This window comes from Mastigoproctus giganteus, chromosome 8, assembly GCF_048544385.1.
Source record: "Mastigoproctus giganteus isolate SK-2022 chromosome 8, ASM4854438v1, whole genome shotgun sequence".
NCBI lineage: Eukaryota > Metazoa > Arthropoda > Arachnida > Uropygi > Thelyphonidae > Mastigoproctus > Mastigoproctus giganteus.
In genome coordinates, this window is record NC_143582.1 from 49,189,025 (window position 1) to 49,211,379 (window position 22,355).

The following is a 22,355-nucleotide window of genomic DNA, read 5'->3' on the forward strand; positions in this document are numbered from 1 at the left end:
GCACTACTCAAAAAACTTCTGATCCGGTGGTGTCTGTTTTAGAGAGGTTTCAGTAATAACACAGTAACAGATTGTGGGCTCTATTTATACAGTAGTTTACATGATGCAATCTAAATAATATATTATCAGAAAAAAAAAATTAAAGGCATAACTTTAACAATAATTCAATCTAACTTTTTTGTATGTCTAAAGAAAATTCAGAAAAAGTAAAGAAAAAGTTAATCCTTCTCTACACAACTCATTAAAAGAAACCACTATTACAAAAAAAAAAAAAAAAAAAAAACCTGAATTTTACTAACCTCCTTGCACTCTTCTATTACGCAACCATTTTTAATTCTCAAGTCAAACCATCTTACAGTTCCATCTTCTCCACAAGACAAAAAAGTATGAGGATCATTTGGAACAGTCATAATTTCATAAGCAGTTCCAAAATGACAATTAAAAATATTGGACATGCTACTTGAAGAATCATCCAGGTTGGAATATATAATAGCTCCATCCCCAGAGCAGGAGACAATCTATAAATAAATATATGATACATAAATATTTATATATAATATATAAATATATACATACATATAAACTATTATTAAACTTATGGTATTAATGTATTCTCAACCTACCTGTTTCTAGACCTTATTTTGTTTTCAAAATCTCCTGCCCTTTATCTTAGATTAATGCCAAAATCGATATTTGATTTTATATATTACTGTTTGTTATTTACCAATTTTTATTTCTAAAATGTTTATATATAGTTTTTAATTACTTTTACTTTTGCTTTCTTTTATTTTTCCTTTACACTTCTCCCAAAAACTGGTAACTTATACAAAGAAAAATTGTATACTTTTGTGCTACCTTCTCCACTATACCTCTATTATTACACACATGCATACTATATTGCTAAATGTATCCAGACAACTGTGGGGTTTCATAAAAATTAACCATATCTGCTATTCATGTCAGAAATATATATAAAAGCAACTTCTAGTGGTCACACTAGAAGTAAAAATTGAAATACAACGTGCATATCAAAGTGTTTGAGCTTAGCTTCCAAAGGTAGTTGCTATGCTCAATATGCTCATGGTATTTAAGCAAGACTGTAATACTCTATATCAGGAGTGGGCACGCATGAGGTCAATGAGAGCTGCATTCCGGTTTTTCATATATTATAAAAAGCCACACCATAGTTACATAGTATTAAATACACAAATTCAAATTTAATTTAATTTAATTAATATGATTACATACTACACAAGTCTTAAGTGCTATGTAAAGTATACATATATAAGCAAATATAATTAAGAGAAAGAAAATACAAAATAATTATTTCAAAATTTTAATAATAAAAATAAAATATAATAAAAATGCATTAATAAAAAGTATAACATTTAACGAAGACCTTTGGTCAAATCTTTGAAATTTGGCGTAAAATTTGTTAAAGCCATTCACAGCAATTCAGTGAGATGATGATTGGTCAACTGTGAACTTCATTGTGGAGTACAAAGATTCACAGCGATATGTTGTACCAAAAATTGAAATTAGACAGCAAGCAGCTTTCTTTAAATGTGGATATTTTGATTATGGCACGAGTTTCCAAAATTCAATTATAGAAGTAGATTTGTGCTGCATTTGCAATGCCTGATCCTCTTTCATCTCTAATAACTTCAATTCCCCAGCCACTTTTTCAACAAGTATTATTTCAGAAATTGGAAATCCATCTTCAATAATATCACAAATAAATGGGTTCACAAAATATGCGAATGTAGATTTCAAACTTTTCAAATCTTCAAACCTATGTTTGAAATCTGCTTGCTATTCTTCCAATTTTTCTTTGTATTTGTCTAACTTTTCTTCTTTGATATTAATTATATTTGCTTTTACTCACGGAAAATGATTAAATATTTTGTTCTTAAGATCGTACACAAAAAGCCGAAGTTTAGCTTCAAAACTAAATACAGTTTGTGACAAATAAATAATAATTTTTTCCTTTCCTTGTAAAACCAAATTAAGTGTTTGCAAATGTTCTATAATGTCTGTAAGGAACATTAAGTCAGAAAGCCAAGTTTCATTTTCTAATTCTGGGTATTTTTTCCTTTTTCTTTTGTAAATGTTATGATAGGATTTAGGAGTTTCACAAAACAGCTCAAAACATTGTAAGTTGACAGCCATCTTACACCACTGGGCAATTCATCTGTTTCGTCATTCATTCACAACTCTTCTAAAAAGTTCTTAAATTGACGATGTGTTTTGGCATTTGTTCTAATTAAATTCACAATCTACAAAACAATCTTCCACACATTTTCGTATTTGAAGTACTTCGCTATGAGATGCTCGTGGTGAATTATGCAGTGAAGATGTAAGAAACGTGGAACTTTAGGATCGTTGTTTAAAAGACCAATGAGACCTTGGTTTTTCCCTATCATTGAAAGCGCTCCGTCAGTCGCAACACTTACGAGTTTATCACGAGGCAATTCAAACCTGTTCATTACATCATCAAGTGCATTTCTAACATTGATACCGCAAGTTGTTCCGATAAGAGCTACTAGGTCTAACATTTCTTACGTCTGCAGATACATAGCAGACAAAAATGGCCAATTGTGGAACATCCTGAATGTCTGTAGACTCGCCGAGAGCTAAACTAAATGCTGTACAATTTTTCAAATCACACATCAAACTATTTTCAACATTTTTACTAATTGCACCAATACGACGCTCAGTTGTACGGCGTGACATAGGAATCTGTGCGATCAATTTATGCAGTTTTGTATTATCTGGATCCAAAACTTCAACCACTTTTTCCAAGTCTTTTAATAAATTCTCCTTCTCCATATGGACGTTTGGCACGAGCAATATTCCAAGCTATCAAAAAACTAGCTTTGTTTGCTCTGTCATCTTCACAACTAAAAGAAGACAAGAATCCTTGTTGCTTATGAAGACCAGATTGCAAGGACTTAAGTTTCTCTGTTCGCAATTTTGAATTGAGTGGATATTGAGTTGAAAAGTGGGGATGACTTAATCCGTAATGTCAGGCGCCTCCGTAGCCAGGTGGGAAGGAGCAGCGGTACATAGCACACGCTTCTTGATTAGACCGGGGTTCGAGCCCATCACCACCAAATACGGAGGATGCGGAAAGGTCAGGAAATAACCACCGCATATCCCGCAGCAATATGGCCTTAGTTGCTAATGCTCCTAAAAAACCAAATAACAAACAAACAACAACAACTTCGTAATGTCGACATAAAGTGCTTACTTTGTAGTTTGCAATTGTAACTTTACAAATAAGACACGACTTTCCATTATTGTCAATAAAAGCAAAATTTTCTACCCATTCTTCTTGAAAGATTCTATTTTCTTGTTTGTATTTTCATTTTTTGATATTTTCTGAGGTCATGTTATCAAAAAATTTAAATAAATTTAATTCCAAAGTCTGAAATTGAAACAAAATAATTAAATTAATTTACAGCGCGGAAAAATTACACTCGTAATTTTTACGCACAAGTCCGCTGATGGCACCAGCAGTGTAAATGTGCACGGATTTATTTATAATCAAAATAAAAATAGCAAAATATCTAGGACAAAAAAAAAAAATAAACACAACGTAAAATCTGTATAACAAAATATTAGTTACTTAGTTAATTTAACAAGATTCAGTGAAAAAAGTTCTGAAATAATAAAAAAAAAAAAAAACGGATTTAAATTTTCTATGGGAGTCACACTTAACGAAGAGCCGCATTTGCCCACCGTTGCTCTATATCAACAGTGACTGAATGTAATCTGCAAATGAATATGTCACTATGCTGCCACAACCAAAAAACATTTGAATACACCACAGAAATTGACAGAAACAGAACAAAACCGAGGGTGCTACGAAGGATGGTATGTAGATGTATATAGAAGTATTCGACGAGGGCTGACAGGCCCTTGTCGAATATTTCTAACTAGAAATTCATGGAGGCCACAGGAACTGATATTAGTACAAGGATGATATGTAGAGAGCTGCATGGCATGGGATTTTAAGGAAGAGTTATAGCATACAAATCACACATCACACAGCACTGACATGCCTGGTGCACAATCCATCATGACTGGTTCCTGGAATATCAGAAAGTTGTTTTATGGAATGACAAATCATGGTATAGGGTTTTCCAATCTGATGGCTGTGTTTCAGTCTGGTGGATGCACAAAGAATATTATTTACCACAGTTAACCACCCAAACTGTGAAGTTTGGCAGAGGAACTGTCAGTACCTGGGGTTGTTCCTTATGGACTGAGCTTAGGCTATTGGTCACCATTCCTGTAACAATGAATGCCAGGCAGTACACTGAAAGGTTTCTGGACAATTCTGCTCTTCCTACATTGCAGAAACAGTACAGAGAGGTCCCCCTTTCACAAAACTTTTGTAAATACCGACTACTATTCTGGCAAATGCCAGAATAGTTTTATGACTGACACTCATATAACCTGTAACACAAGAAGTAATAAGAAACGACTTAGTCTAGTTTCATTCAAAGATACTAAGAAGAATTTAATTCAAAAACAAAGGGTGAGTCCATTGAAAAAAAATCTCCCTGTTACTGTATATAATTAGTCAATGATGGTTAAAGATGATACTGGTTTATCAAGTAACAATGACTTATTTGCCTGCTTCAGCTATGATATCCACAGATGGCAACAGCCCGAAAAATTTTAACATTTTTGATTATTGAAAATTTAGGAGGAAGGATAAATGAAGTATGACATAGAGAAATTTTAGGATACACAGCACATGTGGAGAAAATATACAAACACCTTGAAAAGGGTAACACTACAATGCTCCCCTACAAACAACTAATCAAACTTCCTCCCATTATGACATGGCATATCTGTGGAGCAAGATTATTCCCTAAATTAGCAAAATTTCCAAAAACAGTACAATTAAATTTAACACGATCCACAAACTGCCTACTATCTGGCAGGGAGTTTGTGGATCCATTTTGTGGTATATTGGATTGTACCAATGACGCTCACCAATACCTTAAAAGTCGCCCATATTAAAAAGGAAAGAAAAATAAAAAAAAAATTAAAAGCAAAAAACTCCACTCTGAAACTCAAATGTAGTTTTGGCCAATTCCAGATACATAAATAAACATGTGTAGTGTCAGATGTTATGAAAATCATTGTATGTGATACTGCATAGAAATAATAGGAAGAATTCAATGCCAACAGACAGTAAGAATTATTGGATGAATCTTTTACAGCAGCATGCTATAGAGACAACAAGAGGGAGTAATACTCTTGATCTGATTATCAGCAGTGATTATTCACACATTAAAAATTTGCAGATAAAAGAACCACTAGGTGGCATACCCAGTATACTGCACTGAAGGCATCCTTTGGTCTGCTGTCAAAAGGAAGCTCCAGATCCTGATGATATTTCTCCTCTTTTTTCAAAACCTGTGCTCCTAAGTTTACTCCTATTCTGTCACCTTTTTACACTTTCTTATTCCACTGATATTTTTCCTTCTGCTTGGAAATTTGCTGATATCCAGTCAATTCCAAAAAAGTGTGATAAATCCCTCCCATTCAATTATTGCCCCATTGCACTTACTTCTATTCTTTCTAAAGTAATGGAGAAATCCATTAACTGCCAACTCCTTGATTATCTAGAAACCTTCTATCTGATCAATGATCACCAATATAGATTCTGTCAGTGACAATCCACTGGTGTATAGACGCGTATGCTACCCAACCATGGGCAAATTCAATGGAAAAGTTAGTCTGATGAAACTAAAGAAATTGCTCTTGACATTTCAAAGGCATCTGATCATGTTTTGCAAGTAAGCTTTCTAAATAAGAATCCATCATATGGTTTGGCAACTGTTTTTTTATAATTGGGTATCCACTTTTCTCTCTGACCACTAACTGCAGGCGATGGTAGACACCTCTGTCATTAGCATTAGCATTAGTAGAGGCATACAATAAAAGAAAGCAAGCTTATGCAGCACCAGCCAAAAAAACCCTCCCATTTCACCCCTCCATTCGTTCCAAATGCCTGTCCAGATCAGCCTTAAATTTATTTAGGCTATCAACTTACACAACAAAAGATGGAAGTCTGTTCCACCAATCAACCACCCACTGGCTAAAGGCAAATTTCCGCACATCTATTCTACATCTATCTTTCCTCAATTTGAATCTATGCCCCCTCAGGTTCTTAACCTGAGCAAGAGGAAGAATCCCATCAGCATTCAGCTTGCTCAACCCATTCAAGGCCTTATACACCTCAATCAGATCACCTCACAGGTGCCTACTCTCCAGGCGCTGCCATTTGCAGAACTTAAGCCTTTCTTGATAAGAGCACCCCTTTGTTCCCCCCCCACCAATCTTGTTGCCCTTCTTTGTACTCGTTCCAGCAACTCTACATTCTTCCTAAAATGTAGATGTACACTGTACTCTAGGTGTGGTCTGACCATTGACTTGTACAACATGATAATCACCTCCCTGTCTCTGCTAGGAAAATTCCTATGTATCATTGATAAGACTCCATGGCCTGCCCTGGCAGCCCATCCGCACTGCTCAGCAAACTTCATATTTGACTGCACAATTACCCCTAGGTCTTTTTCACTTTCCACTTCCACTGGTTTGGAAGAGGGAGGGAGAATTATAGAAACCAATTCAGAAAACAGTGCTGATGAAAGTATCCATAGAAAAGGCATGCAGTAGAAACAGAACATCTATGAGACAGACAGTGGAGAAACTTTGTAAGAGATAGGTCATTTATTAACCTAACTACCCTCCTTTGAATGACCTACTTTCACTGACTAGAAATCCTATCCACAGTTTTGTTAATGACAGCATATTGCATTCCACTATTCAGTTTGAAGAACCTTGCCCTACACAAACAGATTCAACTCCTTGAATATTCGCTGCCAATTCCTTAAATGTTGATCTCCAGGTAAATCTCCAGTGGGGTAAAGATAACAGTTAATTTCAATCCTTCTAAAGCTCAGTTCCATTATATATCTCACTGAAAGGATTCTTCATGCTAGCATATCTTCGATGACACTCAGATTTCTAGACAATATCACATATCTCCATTAGGGATTAACCTGACTTCTAATTTCTCTCTTGCCATAAGCATATCATAAATATTGCTTACTCTGTGTCTAAAAAAACTGGGTTTGCCCTTTTGCTCTCGGCATTACTTTTCTTCTGTTTGTTTGTTATTTGGTTTTTAGGAGCATTAGCAACTAAGGCCATATTGCTCCGGGGATATGCAGTGGTCATTCCCTGACCTTTCCGCATCCTCCGTATTTGGTGGTCACAGGCTCGAACCCCGGTCTAATCAAGAAGCGTGTGCTATGCACTGCTGCTCCTGCCCACCTGGCTATGGAGGTGCCTACTTTTCTTCTAAACAGCTACTCACTCTGTACTAATCTCAAATCTGCCCTACCATGGAATATTACAAGAATCCCTCAATTAGCACGAGACTCAAATTAGGGCGGTTTATATTTAGCTACCAATTTTCGATTAGCGCAGTATTTTGGCTTGGCCTAAAGAAACCGAAGCTGGTGATGCTACGAAAGTCAGTACTACACTACGAATTTAAATAGACTGCTAAAGTAGGCATAACATTAGAGAACATTATAGAAACACATCGCTTATTTTCTTAGTGAGCGTGCAGTTCTCTGTTCACAAAAGGGAGTTACTGTTTATTTCCATCAAGAAATAAACAAAAACGAACGCAAAATACAGTGTGGGAAGCTAGTTTGTTTTTCAACCATAAGAAAATAAAAAGAAATGGATTATTTCAAACGTGTATTATTATAACAATTGAAATATTTTCTAACATTGTGCAGTCTGAAGGACAATACCAGCCACACCGCATTTATTACATACATGCAGATCAGAAATAAAAAGATTTGAAGATGGTGAGAGTAAAATACAAATTTCTTGACATCTTGGAATGCCTGAATCAACGGGCTCGGATGATTTTAAGTAAAGCCAGTGCATATAAGGAAAAAGGTAAGCTTGCTTCATCATCAGCACACACACAAACCACAAGAAAACAAGTGTTACGATGATTGAGATGGAATGTCTTTTAGCCATTTGGACTGAAGATTGTAATCAAAAAAGAATTCCAATCTGCACAATAACAATAAAAACAAAAGCCTTGAGTATTTTTGCAATGTTAAAGGAAAAGTCAACAATAGAAAACTTGGGTAGAGCGGTACCTGAAGAAAATGTTCAAGCAAGTTCTTCAAAAGAAAAAGTAATTGAAGCGGAAATGGAAGAAAATTTCACTGCCAGTAAAGGCTGGTTTGAACGTTTTAAGAAAAGAACAGGACTGCATAACATTGCATTGACTGGAGAAGCGGCAAGTGCAGATAAAGATGCAGCCACAAAATTTCCCGAAATTTTAAAGAAAATTGTTGATGACGGCAGCTACACAGATCAACAAATATTTAATGTTGATGAAACAGGCCTTTTTTGGAAACGAATGCCAAAAAAAAAAAAAAACTTTTCTACCAAAAAAAGAAAAGGCTCAACCAGGTTATAAAGTTTCCAAAGATAGAATAACACTTTTATTGGGAGGTAATGCAGAAGGCAATTTGAAATTAAAATCCCAGATCTTTCAGTAAATGTTTTAATAAAGCAAGCCTAACTGTTGTTTGACACTCTAATAGAAAAGCTTGAGTCATGAAAGTTTTATTTGAAGAGTGGTTCACTAGCTATTTTTGTCCGAAAGTTAAGGCCTACTGTGAAGAAAATAATCTTGCATTCAAACAAAATTTTATTAATTTTAGACAATGCCCCGGGCCACCCACCAGCACTTTCTGATTTGTGTGAAAACATGAAAGTTATTTTTTTACCTCCAAATACGACAAGTCTTTTACAGCCTATGGATCAAGGCATAATCGCTACTTTTAAGGCCTATTATTTATGCAGAACATTTGCACAAGCAATTGAAGCAACAACTGGAGATGGTGCAGTTCCTTTAGTTGAATTTTGGAGAAATTACAACATCAAGAAAGCAATAGACAATATTCATGAGTCATGGTCTGAAATAACATCCAACAATAAGAGCAGTTTGGAAGCATATTTTGCCACATTTCGCAAATGATTTCAGTAGTTTCACTCGTGTGAACACTGTTATTGATGAATAGCAAATATTGGAAGAGATCTAGGCTTTGATAAAATCGACAACAGTGATGTTCACTAATTGCTGGACTCACATTCAGAACAATTAAGTGATTCTGACCTCCTTAATATTGATGAACAACAAGCATATGACGAGGCGGAAATTTGCGAGGAAGAAAATGTTCAAGAAAAGAAGTTGGCATTAAAAGAACTTGAAGGAATATTTTGCGCAGCTGAAAATTGGAAACAACTAATCATGGATGCAGACCCAGATATCGAGTGCAGTATGCAAATTCGCAGGAACACTGAAAAAGATGTGTATCCATACAAGCGAATTTATGATGAAAGGAAGAAAGAAAAGTCTGCGCAAACCAGCCTTTTGAAATATTTTGCAAAGAAATAAAGAGTTATATATTGTAATTTTTAATTTCAATAAACTTTTGATTACTGTATTGCAAATATTTATAATTATCATTTCCTTTTATACTGCTGTACATTAAATTGCCATAAAAAACGTATTTTTAAAAATACTGATTGGTATATTGTAAGTCTTGGAACAAATTAGGCTATTATGTATTGATTATTAACTTTGATTGGCGTGGTTTTGCATAGTGCGCCATTTTTGTGGAACCAATTAATCGTGCTAATTGAGGGATTCCTGTATACCCATATCTGGGGTAGCATCCCCATAACTTCTTTCAGACTTCTAGAATCCCACTCAAAAGGAGGATAGTCAGGTTAATAAATGACCCATCTCTTACAAAGTTTCTCCATTGTCTGTCTGTCTCATAGATGTTCTGTTTCTACTGCATGCCTTTTCTATGGATACTTTCATCGGCACTGTTTTCTGAATTGGTTTCTATAATTTTCCCTCCCTCTTCCAAACCAGTCAAAACATGTGCTGCAATCAGTCAGAACATATTTGGACAGTCCTTTTACTGTCCAAATTCAAACCCACAGAACCAACTTTTCTTCTTCCTCATTTATTCCTTCAACTTCCATTTTTTGGACCAACTTCCCTTCACACATATTTCCTAAAAATTACAATCAGCAGAAATTCAAGTCTAATATCAACAAGTGTCTTCTTTCAACTTCCCAACCTTTAACCCACGCACGTTACAAGTAGTATAGGTTCTAATGCCTTTTATATTTTTAGGTTTTCATAAAAAATAAAATATATTGATCTTTTTTGGAAATGATACTTATTCCAGGTACAAGAGTCGAGCAACTCATTGTAAAGAAATTCACAATATGAAATCCATTATAATGATGCCTTCTGTGCAAACAAATGATGCTTTGTCTATCTTTACCTGTGGCTTAATAACTCACACACTAGCAACACTATTGGGGATTCATTGTATGACTATTTTTTATAGCAGCATGTTAGAGAGACAAGAGAGAGAGAGCAATACTCTTGATCTGATTATCAACAGTGATTCTTCATGCATTAAGAATCTGCATATAAAAGAACCACAAGGTGGCAGTGATCACAATGTATTGATATGGGATTTATTTAATGATGTACCTCATATAAAAGTAAAGGGAATGTCTTTTGCTTTCATAAGGTTGAATAGGGCGATTCCAGACAGTTTATAATTTCTAAATAGTGTAACCAACAACAAAGTTACCAACAGCAAATTCTAAATGAGAAGCATTCAGAGATTTTTATATCATTTAAAACATATAGATCTAAATGGATGTCAAGTGAACTAATAAGACTTGTGGCAGAAAAGAAAAATGAATTGTATGCATATGAATTATCAGGCGAACAAGATGCTTATAGTACACATAACCCAGTCTGTGAACAAGTCACAAAGCAAGTTAGGCAACCTATGGTAGAGTATGAGAATTCTGTGGCAAAGGATGCAAAGAAAAACAACAAAGTCTTCTTCATTTATATATATCTTCTTAATGTAAACACTAGAAGGAAGGGGATGAATCACATCGGTCCACTTGATATCGATGGTTAAACTGTTGATTATCCTGCTCAGGTTGCTGACAAACTGAATAGGTATTTTTTATTTGCAGCACACAAGGAATTCTTTAGAGAAGGGAGGCAAGAAGTTTATCAAACTCTAACAGGGAGCTAAATGATTTCATAATAACTGAGGATAAAGTGGAAGAGAAATTGTTGAAGTTAAACATAAAAAAGGAACCTAGGGTGAATGGAATCTATCCAGTTACATTAAGGTAACAGCAAAAGAGGTTGTTGTTTGCAGTTTTGTGGCACAAAACTGCAAACTTCTAGAGTTTGCACTTCCTTCTAGAGTTTACATAAGTAAAGAACTCTTTGCTGTTTTTCTTTGCATCCTTGGCAAGGGATGCAAAGAAAAACAGCAAAGAGTTCTTTACTTATGTAAACTCTAGAAGGAAGGGGATGAATCAGATTGGTCCACTTGATATTGATGGGTCAACTGTTGATGATCCTGCTCAGGTAGCTAACAAACTAAATGAATATTTTGCATCGACATTCACACATGAGGAGTTATTCAGCAAGGGGAATGCCAGAGGTGTATTCAACTCTAGCAGTAAGTTACAGAATCTTGAAATAACTGGGAGTAAAGTGGAGGAGAAACTGTTGAAGATAAACACAAGAAAGGCACCCGGCGTGGATGGGATCTATCCAGTTATATTAAAGGAGGCAGCAAAGGAAGTAAGCAAACCCTTAGCCATAGTTATGAGAGCTTCCTTGGACTCAGGGGAGGTACCCATGGACTGGAAATGTGCACATGTGACCCCAATTCACAAAGGAGGATCAAAGGCTGAAACAAGTAATTATAGACCTGTGAGCTTAACTTCTGTTCCAGGAAAATTAATGGAGGCACTGGTTAAAGAAGCACTGCAGGATCATTTAGACAAGACTTCAGTTATAGCTCAGACACAGCATGGTTTTGTTAAGGGGAAGTCTTGCCTGACCAACTTGATTGGATACTATGATGCAGTCACAAAAGAGCTGGATGCAGGGAACAACTTTGATATTATATACTTGGATCTTAGAAAGGATTTTGATACTGTTGCACATGGAAGACTGCTACACAAATTGGAGCAGTGTGACATTGGAGGCAAATTGCTGCTATGGATAAAGGGGTGGTTGAGGGGGAGAAGACAGAGAGTGGTAATCAATGGACACTGCTCATTGTGGACTGATGTTATTAGTGGAGTCCCTCAGGGCTCAGTGTTGGGTCCATTGTTGTTTTCTGTATTTATAAATGATATTGATGATGGTATATCAAGCTTAATGTCCAAGTTTGCAGATGATACAAAGGTTGGCAGGGTTGTCAAGGACACTACTGACACTATGCTGCTGCAACAGGATCTGGAAAGGTTGAGCAGATGGGCTGAGAGGTGGCAAATGAAGTTTAACATTGACAAATGTAAAGTACTACACATGGGAAACAGCAACCCCAGAGCAACGTATCAACTCTGTGGTACTACACTGACAGTGGTAGAGAATGAAAGGGACTTGGGGGTGATTGTGCAGGCAGATATGAAGTTCTCTGAGCAGTGCAGACGGGCTGCAAGAGTAGCTCATGGAGTATTGTCAATGATATACAGGAACTTTTCCAGCAGGGATAAGGAGGTGATTATTCCATTGTATAAGGCAATGGTCAGGCCACACCTAGAGTACTGTATACAGGTCTGGAGGCCTCATTTCAAGAAGGATGTAGAGCTGCTGGAACGAGTACAGAGAAGGGCAACAAGATTAGTGAATGGAACAAAGGGGTGCTCTTACGAAGAAAGGCTTAAGTTTTGCAAATTACAGTGTCTGGAGACTAGGCACCAGCGAGGTGATCTGATAGAGGTGTATAAAGCCTTGAATGGTTTAAGCATGCTCAATGCTGATGGGATTCTTCCTCTAGCTCAGAAAAATCACCTGAGAGGGCATAAATTCAAATTGAGGAAAGACAGATGTAGGATAGACGTGCGGAAATTTGCCTTTAGCCAGCGGGTGGTTGGTTGGTGGAACAGACTGCCATCCCTTGTGGTGGAGGTTGATAGCCTAAATAAGTTTAAGGCTCAGCTGGACAGGTATTTTGAACGAACAGAGGGGTGAAGTGGAAGTGGGTTTTTTTTTTTTTTTGGCTGATGCTGCATAAGCTTGCTTTCTTGCATCAAATGCCTCTACTAATGCTAATGCTAATGCTAAAAGCTGCTTTGGCTATATTGCACATAGCAAAAGAGGTGAGCAAACCTTTAACCAAAAATTGAAAGCACCTCTGGGTTCAGGGAAGGTTTTTGTGCAGTGGAGATGTGTGAATGTATCACCAATTCATCTCCATTAAACAGTGACACGAGTAATTACAGACCTGTTAGCTTAATTTCTAATCCAGGGGAAATAATCAGTCACTGGTTAATTAGTATTAGTAATGGCCACATGGTGCAAGGAAGCCTATGGCTTATGCTGCACCAGCAAAAAAAAAATAATAATAAAATAAAATAACAAAAAATAAATAAAATAAAATGACAAAAAATAAATAAAATAAAATAATAATAATAAAAATAAAATAATAGGAGAAAAGGAAATAGACAACCTATGCATTTCCCTCCTCCCATCACGATGTCCATTTCCACTTGCAGTCTACCAAACCCCATGTACTTTTTCTGACAAAATCTCAGTTATCGGTTGATTCAACTACTGCTCATCTCAGATGCCCAAATTATTCGCTGTATGATTCCTTTCACCTCAAAGGTGGTACTTGTGCATATGTCCATATGATATTCCCTGTCAGAGACTTGGCAATATGGAATCGCCTCTCTTTGATCTTCTCTGGCTTAAAATCTCTCTACCTCATTGTGTCAAATTCATCTATTGTCTCTACCGTTCTCCCAACTCCACTAATAACTTGGAGCTCTTTGACTTCCTCTCATTGCAACTTGACTTTCTCCAATCGAACTTTCCTAACAGTGAGGTAATTTTCCTTGCTGATTTTAATGTTCACAACTCCAGCTGGCTTCCGTTTTCTAGTCACACCGACCCAGCTGGTCGATATGCTGAGGCTTTTGCAATTACTAATGACCTAGCACAGATTGTTCATTTACCTACAAGAATACCGGACAATGCTAATCATACAGCCAATACGCTTGATCTTTTTCTCACAAACAACCCTTCTAAGTACACGGTCGAAGTGAGAGGTCCTTTAGGCACTTCAGATCACAACTTGGTGATTGTCTCTTCTCCAATGGAACCTTTATCTCATGGCTATTCCCAACCTCGTGTTGTTTGGCATTACAAGAATGCAAACTGGGATGACCTGTGAGACTTTTCTTCTTTTCCTTGGTCGGATTACTGTTTCAAAACTTCTGATGTCAACGTTTGCTCAGATCATGTCAGTGAAATTATTCTTGCAGGAATGGAATCCTTTATCCCACACTCCACTTTAAAATCTCGTCCTTTATCTAAACCTTGGTTTTCCAATAAATGTGCTAAGGCTGTCCAAGAGAAGAATGTCGCATATCGTAATTGGCTTGTTTCTAATTCTTCAGTTTCATTTTCTGCCTACACCAAAGCTCGCAACAATTGTAAAGCAGTTATTAATCAGTACAAACTAGAGTTTGAACAGGCTAAGAGTAGAAAACTTGCTTCTTGCCCTAATGATAGCCGAGCATGCTGGTCTCTTGCCAAAGCTATTGGCCGCAATTTTTGCCCATCTCTGCTCCCACCTCTGTCCAAACCAGATGGTTCTGTTGTCACTTCAGCCAAGGATAAAGCTGACCTGCTAGCATCCCATTTTTCTTCCAACTCATGTATTAATGATCTTGGTAAAACACCTCCGACCATTCCCAACATGCTCCATTCAATGCCTCCTGTGGTCTTCCGTCAAAAGGATATCAGAAGGATTTTGATGAATCTTGATGCTAAGAAAGCTACAGGTCCTGATGGTATTTCTCCACTTGTTTTCTCAAAACCTGTGCTCCTGAACTTACTCCTATTCCTTGCCGCCTTTTCTCACTTTCTTATTCCAAAGGTGTTTTTCCTTCTGCTTGGAAATTTGCTCATATCCAGCCAGTTCCTAAAAAGGGTGATAAATCCCTCCCATCCAATTATCGTCCCATTGTAATTACTTCTACTCTTTCTAAAGTAATGGAGAAATCAATTAACCACCAACTCTTAAACTACCTAGAAACCTTCCGTCTGATCAACGATCACCAGTATGGATTCCGTCAGTGTCGATCCACTGGTGATATTCTGGCTTATGTTACCCATTTATGGACTAATTCAATGGAAAGGTTTGGCGAAACACAAGTAGTTGCTCTTGACATCTCAAAGGCTTTTGATCATGTTTGGCATAAAGGTCTTCTAAACAAGCTTCCCTCTTATGGTTTGCCAACTGTTTTTAGTAATTGGTTATCCAGTTTTCTCTCTGATCGCTCACTGAGGGTGATGGTAGACGGCTCTCTGTCTTCTAACTTCTCCACTAATGCCGGTGTCCCCCAAGGTTCAGTTCTTTCCCCCACTCTTTTCCTCTTGTATATCAATGACCTTCTTCCATTGACTGTAAATCCTATCCATAGTTTTGCCAATGATAGCACATTGCATTCAACTTTCCATTTTGAGAAACCTTTTCCTGCTCAATCAGCTTCAACTTCTCGAAAATCTGCTACCAATTCCTTAAATGCCGATCTTCAGGTAATTCTCCAGTGGGGCAAAGACAACTTAGTTGATTTCAACCCTTCTAAAACTCAGTCTTGTCTTATATCTTGCAAAAACGATTCTTCTGCTCCTATGCTTATGTTTAGTTACACTCCGACTTCTAGGCAAAATGATATATCTTTTTTGGGGATTACCGACTTCTAATCTCTCTCTTGGCACAAGCACATTACAAATATTGCTTCCTATGCATCTAAAAAACTTGGTTTTCTCTTTCACTCTCGGCATTACTTTTCTTCCAAACAGCTGCTCACTCTGTATAAATCACAAATCCGCCCTGCCATGGAATATTGTTCCCACATCTGGGGTGGTGCCCCCAAAACCTCCCTCAGGCTTCTTGATTCCATTCAGAAGAGGGCAGTTAGGTTAATTAATGATTCATCTCTAACAGAGTCTCTCCACTCACTTTCTCATAGACGCACTGTTTCTGCTGCATGCCTCTTCTACAGATACTTCCATGGGCACTGTTCTTCTGAATTGGCTTCTATAATTCCCGCTCTCTCTTTCAAAACAGTCCGAACACGTGCCGCCACCAGTCACCATCCATTTACTGTCCAACTTCAAACCCACAGAACCAACTTTTCATCTTCCTCATTTATTCATTCAACTGCCGTTTTCTGGAACAACCTTCCTTCATACGTATTTCCTGAAAATTACAATCTACAGAAGTTCAAGTCCAATGTCAACAAATATCTTCTTTCGTCTTCTCAACTTCCAACCCAAGCACGGTACTAAGTACTATAGGTTCTAATACCTCTCGTGTTTGGGGTTCACATAAAAAAAATAAAATAAAATAAAAAATAGGTAATTACCCAACTGACCTTTGAATTTCTCCCAACTGTCAGCCTCTACCACCCATGTAGGTAACTTATTCAGTAATTTATAACTTGTTGGCTAAAATAAAACTTCTTGCAATCCTAAACATCTCTCCCTATAACTTGACTAAACTTGTTAAAGAAGTAATGGAGGACCATCTAGACAGGAATGCAGTTACACTTCAGTAAAAGCACAGATTTGTTAAGAGACAATCTTGTCTGATCAATTATACAGATACTACGATGCAGTCAGAGCTGGCCACAAACATGTTCAACCAGTTCTGTCGAACAGGGCCCCGTGCTCAAATGATCTAAATAATAATATCATCTGCGTCTTTTCCACATTTCTATCAACAAGCCTACCACTGTCTTAATGTCTAATTACCCACATTATCACCACTCCAAGAGCTGTAAAATTTGAAAATTTGAAAGGAAAAAAAAAAAATCACTATTACAAAAATACCCAGTACAAGTTTTGCACAGGACCCCAGGGCCTCACAAGTAATTCTTGAGCAGGGCCCCACAATTTTGGAGCTGGCCCTGTATGTAGTAACAAAGGATTTGGATGCAAAACATAATTTTGATATCATATACTTGAATTTTAGAAAAGCTTTTGATACTGTTGCACAAAAACGACTGACATACTAATTGCGGCAGTGTGGCATTAAGGCAAATTACTGTTAAGGATAAAGAGAAGGCTGAGTGGAAGAATGCAGAGTGGTTATCAATGGACACTGTGCTTCGTGGACTAATATTATTAGTGAAGTCCCAGAGGGTTCTGTGCTGGGCCAAATTATGGTTTTCTGTATTTATTAATGATACTGATGAAGACATGTTAGGTTTGATATCTAAATTTTCATAAAATACAAAGGTTGGCAGGGTGGTTAATGACTATAATCGAGGTATCTACTACAATAATAAAAACAAAGTGTATGGTATTGAGTGTCTTGGTAGGATGGCCATATTTAAATGGCACGAGTGATTCGGTAAAGGCTGTGAGTCTGTTGCAGATGACCCAAGGCCTGGTGAATCTTCCTCCTCAACAACTCCTGATCCAGAAAAATTAGGTAGATGGACTGAGAAATGGCAATTGAAGTTTAACATCAACAAATACAAGGTACTGTATATTAGTATCAGGAAACCCAGATTAACGTACCAACTGCATGGTACTACATAGAAGGTAGTGTAAAATGGAAAATGTGCAGTCAGATATGAAGTTCTCTGATGACCCATTGTAGTCAGAATGCCAAGATAGCTCATGTGGCTTTGTCAATAATATGAGGAGTGATTATTTAATTCGTGGTCTTGTGCCAGATTTTGTTTACCCCACAAGCTTTCCATAACTGCCGCTAGAGGTGCTCTCCCTGATCACTACTGAGCAGATTCTGTGTGCACATGCCAGTATTTGTTGAGCTAGTGTTATGAATTTCTCCTGTGTGAAGAGAATTTTTTTAGCCAAGTGTCACTGACGATCGTTTTCAAGCAAGAATCATGTTGGACATACAGATTGAACAGCGATGTGTAATTAGTTATTAGCAGGGCATATAATGCAAGAAAGCAAGCTTATATAGCATCAGCCAAAAAAAAAAAAAAAAAAACCCTTCTCATTTCAGCCATCCATTCACTCCAAATGTTTGTCTAGTTTTAGCATTAGCATTAGTAGAGGCATATGATGCAAGAAAGCAAGCTTATTCAGCATCAGCCAAAAAAAAAAAAAAAAAAAAAAAACAACCACTACTCCCATTTCACCCCTCAATTCGTTCGAAATACCTGTCCAGCTGAGCCTTAAATTTGTTTAGGCTATCAACTTCAACAACAAGCAATGGAAGTCTATTCCACAAACCAACTGCCCGCTGGCTAAAGGCGAATTTCCGCACATCTATCCGACATCCGTCCTTCCTCAATTTGAATTTATGCCCTCTCAGGTGATTATTCTGAGCAAGAGGAAGAATTCCATCGGCATTGAGCATGCTCAAGCCATTCAAAGCCTTGTACACCTCTATCAGATCACCTCGGTGATGCCTAGTCTCCAGGCTCTGTAATTTGCAAAACTTAAGCCTTTCTTCGTAAGAGCAACCCTTTGTTCCATTCACTAATCTTGTTGCCCTTCTCTGTACTCGTTCCAGCAGCTCTACATCCTTCTTGAAATGAGGCCTCCAGACCTGTATACAGTACTCAAGGTGTGGCCTGACCAATGCCTTATACAAGGGAATAATCACATCCCTGTCCCTGCTAGAAAAATTCCTGTATATCATTGACAAGACACCATGAGCTACTCTTGCAGCTCGTCTGCACTGCTCAGAGAACTTCATATCTGCCTGCACAATTACCCCCAGGTCCTTTTCATTCTCTACCACTGTCAGCGTAGTACCACAGAGTTGATACGTTGATCTGGGGTTACTGTTTCCCATATGTAGTACTTTACATTTGTCAATGTTAAACTTCATTTGCCACCTCTCAGCCCATCTGCTCAACCTTTCCAGATCCTGTTGCAGCAGCATAGTATCAGTAGTGTCCTTAACAACCCTGCCAACCTTTGTATCGTCTGCAAACTTGGACATTAAGCCTGATACACCATCATCAATATCATTTATAAATACAGAAAACAACAATGGACCCAACACTGAACCCTGAGGAACTCCACTAATAACATTAGTCCACGTTGAGCAGTGTCCATTGATTACCACTCTCTGTCTTCTGCCACTCAACCATCCCTTTATCCATAGCAGCAATTTGCCTCGAATGCCACACTTCTCCAATTTGTGCAGCAGTCTTCCATGCGCAACAGTATCAAAAGCCTTTCTAAGATCCAAATATATAATATCAAAGTTATTCCCTGCATCCAGTTCTTTTGTGACTACATCATAGTATCCAATCAAATTGGTCAGACAAGACCTGCCCTTAACAAACCCATGCTGTGTCTGAGCTATAACTGAATTCTTGTCCAGATGATCCTGCAGTGCTTCTTTAACCAGTGCCTCCATTAATTTTCCCAGAACCGAAGTTAAACTAACAGGTCTATAATTACTTGTGTCAGCCTTTGATCCTCCTTTGTGAATTGGGGTTACATTTGCACATCTCCAGTCCATGGGTACCTCCCCTGAGTCCAAAGAAGCTCTCATAATTATGGCTAGGGGTTTGCTTACTTCCTTTGCTGCCTCCTTTAATATAACTGGATAGATCCCATCCACCCCGGGTGCCTTTTTTATGTTTATCCTCAACAATTTCTCCTCCACTTTCCTCTCAGTTATTAGAAAATCATCTAGCTCACTGCCAATGTTTACTTCACCTACGACATTCCCCTTCCTGAATAACTCCTCATGTGTGAATGTAGATGCAAAATACTCGTTTAGATTGTTAGCCACCTGAGCTGGATCCTCAACTGTTGAACCATCAACATCCAGTGGACCAATCTGATTCATCCCTTTCCTTCTTGAGTTTAAATAGGTAAAGAACTCTTTTCTGTTTTTCTTTGCATCCTTTGCCAAGGATTTCTCATAATCTGCCTTTGCCTGCCTAATCTCCTTTGTGACTTGGTTACAGACCAACTTATATCTATCATAGGCTTCCACGTCACCCATTAATTTGTATGTATCCCATGCATTTTTCTTCTCTGCCATATGTCTCATTAGTTCATCTGACAACCATTTAGGCCTGAACCTTGAACAATATTTCTTGGTTGGTATGTAAAGCCTGGTAGCTTCCAAGATTAGTTCCTTGAATGCTTCCCATTTTGAATTTGCTGTTGGTAACATCATCAGTTGGTCCCACTGTATAGAATTTAAATACTGTCTCAGACCAGCATAGTCTCCTTTACGAAAGCAAAAACCCTTCCCTTTACCTCTGATGGTAGTTACCTCCTTGAGTAAATCCCACTTCAGCACACTGTGATCACTGCCACCCAGTGGTTCATTTATCTGCAGATTCCTAATGCATGAAGAGTTCTGCCTGGAACTTAAGTTGCTGACCTCCACTACAACAAATGTAAGTTTGCTCCAACTATCAACCACCTGCTAGCTAAAGGGGAATTTCTGCACATCTATTCTACAATCGTCTTTCCTCAATTTGGATTTATGCCCCCTCAGGTGAGTAATCTGAGAAAGAGGAAGAATCCCATTAGCACTGAGCTTGCTCGATCCATTCAAGGCCTTATACACCTCAATTAGATCACCTCGCAGTTACTGTGTCATACAGGGCTTAAATGTATCAGAAACAGTTAAAGAGATGAACGAAGTGTATGGTACTGAGTGTCTTGGTAGGATGGCCATATTTAAACGGCACGAGTGATTCGGCAAAGGCTGTGAGTCTGTTGCAGATGACCCAAGGTCTGGTGAGGCTTCCTCCTCAACAACTCCTGAGCAAATCACAAAAGCCCAGGAAATCTTGGATGAAGACAAGTGAATTACACTTCATGAATTAGATATTAGAATGTCCATTTCATACAGTAGTGGTCACAATATTGTGAAAGATCACCTGAAAATGTCACGAATCTGTGCCCACTAGATTTCACACAATTTGACTCCAGAACAAAAATAGCAAAAATCAGAATTGTGCAAAGAAATGCTTCATCGTTTTGAAACACATGGTCAAAACTTCTTAAATCAAATAGTGACTTGAAACAAATTTTTCACTATCATCCAGACACAAAACAACAGTCAAGTGAGTTGAAGCATTCTGATTCACCAAGACCTAAGAAATTTCAAGCTTCTTGTTCAGCTGACAAACAAATGGTTCTTGTGTTTTATGACATAAAAAGCATTCTTATTACACATTTTGTGCCTCATGGAACAACTATGAATAAGGAAACATATACTCTGAGGTTCTCAGATCAAACTTCACCTTGCCATTCGTGAGAAATGTCAAGAACTTTCTAATGTGAAGTGGTTTCTCCATCAAGACAATGCCAGGCCCCATATGGCTAATATTATGCAGCCAGTGATCACTGCTATAGGTGCCAAGATTTTGCCACATCCCTATTATTCACCGGAATTAGCCCTGTGGGATTTCTTCCTGTTTCCATGTCTGAAGAAAGCTCTGAAAGGCAAGCATTTCGAGTCTGAACGATGCTTGCAAAGCCGTAATGGAAAAATAGCTTGCAAGAAACATTTAACGTGAGGGTACGACAGTGGTGAAAGTGCATAAAGTTCAAAGGAGAGTATTTCAAGAAAAAGAAATCCACAGCAGATACAGATGATGACAATTAAGAATAAGATCATGCACCAGCCCGCAAATTAAATGATCACCCCTCATATACGGGAATTAGAGCAGCGGAATAAGGAGGTAATTATCCCACAATATATGGCAATGGTCAAGATTACATCTTGAGTGGTGCATACAACTCTGATTACCTCATTTTAGGATATAGAGTTGCTAGAACAGGAGCAGAGAAGGGAATCAAGATTAGTGAGAGGGAACAAAGGATTGCACTTACCAAGAAAGGCTTCAGTTCTGCAAATCACAGGATATAGAGGCTAGGCACCTGTGAGGCGATCTGCTTCAACATTTCAGGCTTTGAATGAATTGAGGAAGCTCAATACTGACGGGATTGCTCCTCTTGCTCAGATTATGCACATGAGGGGATATAAATTCAATTTGAGCAAGGATGGAAGCACAGTAGATGTACAGAATTGATGCGCCTTCAGTCAGCAGGTGGTTGATTGTTGCAACAAACTTCCATCTGTTGTTATGAAAGTGGATAGTTTGAATAAATTTAATTACAAACTACAAATTTTTGGGGGATGAACAGGTGATGTGGGGATTTGTTTTTTTGTCTG

General features: G+C 37.7%; 1 protein-coding gene across 2 annotated transcripts in view; it reads right to left on the bottom strand.

The window, feature by feature from the left end:
• LOC150081523 (DDB1- and CUL4-associated factor 6-like) overlaps positions 1-22,355 on the bottom strand; it is a 328,354-nt gene that overhangs the window by 259,190 nt on the left and 46,809 nt on the right. For both annotated transcript variants that reach the window (XM_090380016.1, XM_090380015.1), the window contains exon 5: positions 300-518. In XM_090380016.1, the coding sequence (XP_090236142.1) occupies positions 300-518 (219 nt within the window). The remainder of the gene's footprint in view (positions 1-299; positions 519-22,355) is intronic.